At 43.8% G+C, this 5,205-nt stretch overlaps 2 protein-coding genes across 2 annotated transcripts in view; one reads left to right on the plus strand and one right to left on the minus strand.

Moving 5' to 3' along the window:
- Positions 1-2,241, plus strand: part of LOC117958249 (interleukin enhancer-binding factor 3 homolog) — a 28,698-nt gene extending 26,457 nt beyond the window's left edge. Inside the window, exons 18-19 of the mRNA XM_034894559.1 lie at positions 605-610; positions 2,222-2,241. The gene's annotated coding sequence lies outside the window, so the exon portion shown is untranslated. The remainder of the gene's footprint in view (positions 1-604; positions 611-2,221) is intronic.
- Positions 1,685-4,013, minus strand: LOC117958281 (N-acetylmuramoyl-L-alanine amidase-like). The gene is made up of 4 exons (XM_034894609.1): positions 3,863-4,013; positions 3,647-3,705; positions 2,703-2,997; positions 1,685-1,777 (listed from the first exon to the last, which is right to left on the minus strand). The coding sequence occupies exons 1-4, from the start codon at positions 3,986-3,988 to the stop codon at positions 1,763-1,765; spliced, it is 495 nt and encodes a 164-aa protein (XP_034750500.1). The 5' UTR covers positions 3,989-4,013; the 3' UTR covers positions 1,685-1,762.
- Between the last annotated feature and the right edge of the window lie 1,192 nt (positions 4,014-5,205).

Genomic DNA, 5,205 nt, shown 5'->3' on the forward strand with positions numbered 1-5,205 from the left:
GGGGGGGGGGGGGGCGCGAAATGAGTCCGGACTTCGTGAGACTCTGAGCTGAGTTGCGGCTGAATTTCGGAGGTCGGGTCAGTGTTTAGTCTCGTGCTTTTTAGTTTCTTCTTATTTTTTATTTCTTTTAATCTACCTACCAGTCATCACTAAATATGAAGGAGGATTCTACGAATCACTCACGAGCTCTGACTTGGTTTCCTTTTACCGAGAGTTGCGTGGCGACATCTTTTTTTTTTCTCATGTTGAAACTAGTAAAAATGGAAGAGAGAGAGAGCGAGAGAGAAAAAACACACACGGTTGTTGTTATTTTGTAATAAATCAATAGATCCCGAACAGCTTGTTGTTTTCTGCATCGCGTGTAATTTCGGCTTCTTTTGTAATGTACCTGATGTGGTGTGATGTACTTATTTTAATTAACTGGTCATTTCCAAAACCATTAATAACAAGAATAATAATAATAAATACTTCCATTCTGATGTTAAATCACCATTTCGGCTCGATGTAGCTTTCTCCGTCGGGCGACATTTGTTCTGTTGACGTGTAACAAAGTGTTTGTATTAATAAATGATTTTTATTTTGAATAAAAGTCTTTATTTATAGGAGTTTTGTTTTTAAGAGTTAATGTCATTTAGCTGACTTTTATCCAAAGAGACTTACAATGGCTGTGGGGGGGGGGGGAGGAGTGCCTTGCTCATGGACACAGTGGTAGACGTATCACAGTGGGAGTTGAACGCAGATCTCCCACGCCAAAGGCATATTCAAATTATTTATATATGTTATGAGAAGGTGAAGCTACGTCCAGCCAGGTGTAGTTTTTTTTTTTTTGTTTGAACCGCAAAAAAAAGTTTCTGGATTCAAAAAACGAAAAACAACCAAATTCAAATAAAGGTCAGTTTTTTTTTTTTTTTTTTTAATTCCTACTTTCATTTCTCCATTTTGAAGATCTACATAAAAAAAAAGACGGACAGGTGGGCCAAGTGACCCGGAAGTAATAGTAAATATGGCTTATAAAAATAAAAGCCCAGCAACGTTACACCAGAGTAACGTCAAAATAAAAAAAAACAATAAATAGGCTGATATGATTTTTTTTTATAGTTTATTTGAACATTTATAGTTTTGGGAAAAAAAAAAAAAATTATATACATGCATTCCTGCATACATATAATTAGAATAACAGATAAATAAGGTCATGTACTTATTAGCACAATCTTCCAAATTTGAAAGTCATTCAAAAAGGAACCATTTTTCAAAAGGAGTAGGAAGAAGTTGATAAACAACTTATCAAGTCCAACCCCCTTTCTATGGACCTGGACCCAAAAGAAATATGTTAACAACAGGAGTTTATTAGTTATTTAATATCATGCATATCCTTATAACTTAACTATATTATATAATTCAATTAATATTTAATGTCGTTTCCACCGTTATGGATCATAAAGGGCAGTTCAAAACACTACAAACACTGACCAGTAGGTGTCGCACCATGCCTACTGTGCTAACAGTAACAACCCTCTATTACCAACTGTAGTGAACCAGACAATGCGTCATTAAACGGAGCTTGATTGTTAAAAAACATTAAATTAACCTGCTTAACCCTTGTTAAGTTTTTCTGCATTTCCCAGGAATCACACAAGATTTCATGCACCGCTGTAAGAAAGAGACACCACTCGGAAGGTATTAATGAGACTAATATTTATTGGTTTTTATTTATTATTCCGGTTTATTCTCTCGGCTCTTCCTCTTGTCGAGCACACCGTTTTCATTTCTTTGTCTCCTGAAAAGAATTAAAAAATAAAATGAAATAGGCGAGTGAAAGGAATTCAAAAAAGTGAAACATTTATGCAGCGGCGGAAGAAGTATTACACTATAATATATTTATATATTCTGACATTTTAAATATAATATAAAATATATTTAATATAAAATGATTATTTTAAAGCAATACATCCATGTGAAAGTACAGTAAAATAATGAAGGGTAGAACTGGTTTCTTATTGAATTTTCTCTCAGCAAAAATGCTCTGAGTGAATTTAAGATGGGCTTTTATTGTGAAGGGTAGACACGGAAGTGATTGCAACATCCTCAACCTTCATTATTCGGTCGCTTAGATTAATTAACAGTTTATTGATATCTAACATACAACGCTGTCCTAACTGCTCCTAATTCCCAAATTCCCAAGCCCAACCAAAGATAGACACGCACACACACACACACAGAGACACACACACACACAGACACACACATACACACACACAAAGACACATACACACAAAGACACACAGACACACAAAGACACACAGACACACACACATACACACAGAGACACACACTCACACAGACACACGGACACACACACACACAAAGACAAACACACACAGACACACACAAACAAAGGCACACACACAGACACACACACACACACATACACACACACACATATACATAAAGACACACACAGACACACAGAGACACATACACACAGAGATACACACTCTCACACACACACACACACAGAAACACACACACACGGACACAAAGTTACACACACACAAAGACACACACACACACACACACACACAGACACCGACACACAGACCCCCCCCCCCCCCCCCCCCCCCCCCCCCCCCCCCCCCCCCCCCCCCCCCCCCCCCCCCCCCCCCCCCCCCCCCCCCCCCCCCCCCCCCCCCCCGTGTACGTACCCCGTAGTGTCCCCAGCCCCTGATCTCGTTGTAGAGCGCGTCCCCGGGACAGGAAGTGTTCACCACCTGTCGGTGGCCCTGCAGGGTGAAGTTGGCCACCAGCCGCCCGCCCCCGACAGCGCAGGCCGCCAGCCGGTCTCTCACCAGCCCCATGGCATGCTGGGAAGGCAGACTGGAGGCGTAGTCTCCGATGAAGGAAACCCCGTAGCCGATGGCGTTGTGTCCCAGGGTGTGGGCGCCCTGCCAACGCCAGCCTCGGCCCTCGTAGACGGACCCGTCGGAGCCGGCGACGAAGCTTCAGGAACACAGAGTCCTCTTAGACACAGGCAGGGGTATTATACTGTGGTTAGAGGGGACTACCTCCACAGGGCTGCGGAGGAGGGTCTGGCTAGTCCACATAGCAATCAGGGACGAGAAAAACCTGCTCTGGTTTATTGGCATTTCTTTGAACCAATCACAATCATCTTGAGCGGGGCTAAGCGCCGGACGGAGCCACGGTGCCGCTGCTAAATAGCCTCGGGAGCAAAAAACCTCCGATTGGACAGATAGTCTAGGTAGCGGTCTGGGTTTACCCTGCAGAGACCTGAGGACCAGGTAACCGTAGTCCTAGGTCTGCATTCACCATGACAACAAGGCCACGAAAAGCGACTTAAAGGCAAAGCAAAGTGAGTACAAGGCGACAAAAGGAAGTCGTCCTGGTGGAAGCGCTGCATGAAGCGCATGTCCAAATGAGACCTAAACACGGGACCTAGACCTGAGACCCGAGACCCGAGTCCTAGACCCAAGACCTAAACCCCGGCTGCTGGTACCTGTATCCAATGTCGTCCCAGCCCCTGTCGTCCTGGTGGAAGCGCTGCATGGAGCGCATGTCTAAACCCGAGACCTAAACCCGAGACCTGAGACCTAAACCCGAGACCCGAGACCTACACCCCGGCTGCTGGTACCTGTATCCGATGTCGTCCCAGCCTCTGTCGTCCTGGTGGAAGCGCTGCATGGAGCGCATGTCTAAACCTGAGACCTAAACCCGAGACCTAAACTCGAGACCTGAGATCTGAGACCTAAACCCGAGACCTAAACCCGAGACCCAAGAGCCACTGGTACCTGTATCCAATGTCGTCCCAGCCCCTGTCGTCCTGGTGGAAGCGCTGCATGGAGCGCATGTCTGCCGAGCACTGCTGGAAGGTGAGACAGGGCTTGCTCGGGGTGTAGGTGTGGTGGACGTACAGGAAGGACAGAGGGAGGGACAGGTTGGTGGGGGTCCCTCGGTACGGCTCGGCACCCCACATACAGCGAGGGATGATGGGGGGGCAATCTGAAACAGATCCAAAAAGTTAAGTCATGCATCGCCACGCGCTGCGGAGGAAGGTCTGGCGAGACCACAAAGCATTCTGGGAAGGGAGAACAACACATCCTGGTGCAGACACCAATAGGACTATAATAATAATAATAATAATAATAATAATAATAACACATTTTATATGGGATGCACTTTACATTTAATCTTAATAATGTAGTGATGACATCCATGTTCGTCATTGTTTTTGTTTATATATCAATAGTTTTAAAGTAGCTAAAAGTAAATCAGTCGTTATGGAAACAAACAAGAAATCTCAGTTCATAACGACTGATTTCAAGATCTAGTAGTACAGAAAAAGTACAGATTATTACTACATCCAAAGTGCTAGGGTTAGGGTTAGGGGTAAGGTATAAGGTAAGATCATAAAAGCAAGGTTTGAACATCAGTTTAAAATGTATGTAAACAGTGCAACGACATTATTGTGCATAGTTAAAACTCATGAGTTCTGCTAAAAATAAATGTTTTTAGTCCTTTTTTAAAGGTCTCAATAGTTTAGTTATGATAACGGTGTTAGGGTTAGGGTTAGAGTTAGCCCTAAACCTAACCCTAACCCAACCCTAACCCTAACCCCCCTAACCCTAACCCCATTTGGCCTTCTTTTAAACAGTTTTTTAAGAACTGAACCAGGTCTTTTAAGGAGATTTTAAGTGTTTTAATCACACCGGGGGTCCCCTTGTGCCCGTGCCCCACGCAGCGCCCATCCAGGGCACTGCATTCTACCCTAACCTAACCCCTAACCCCTAACCCTAACCCCTAAACCTAACCCCTAACCCCTAAACCTAACCCCTAAACCTTGATCCCCTATTGAACTGCCCAGTCGTCGGACGAAGGGGGGGGATCATCGAGAGGACTTTCTCTAAACCTAACCCCTAAACCTAACCCTAACCCCTAAACCTAACCCTAACCCTAACACCTAAACCTAACCCTAACCTTAACACCGGTCCATTTAAGTCGTATATGCGAGTAGTAATTACAAATTAATTGTTGTAATTGTACTTGTAGGATGTGTACACACATCAAGCACAATTTTGTCTGTATTATATGTATTTGTATTATTTGCGTTGCCCCCCAACTGTTAGATGAAATGTACGCCAATGCTATACTGTGTCAACAGGTATCTCCATATATATATATATATATATATAT

This window comes from Etheostoma cragini, chromosome 15 (genome assembly GCF_013103735.1).
Source record: "Etheostoma cragini isolate CJK2018 chromosome 15, CSU_Ecrag_1.0, whole genome shotgun sequence".
NCBI lineage: Eukaryota > Metazoa > Chordata > Actinopteri > Perciformes > Percidae > Etheostoma > Etheostoma cragini.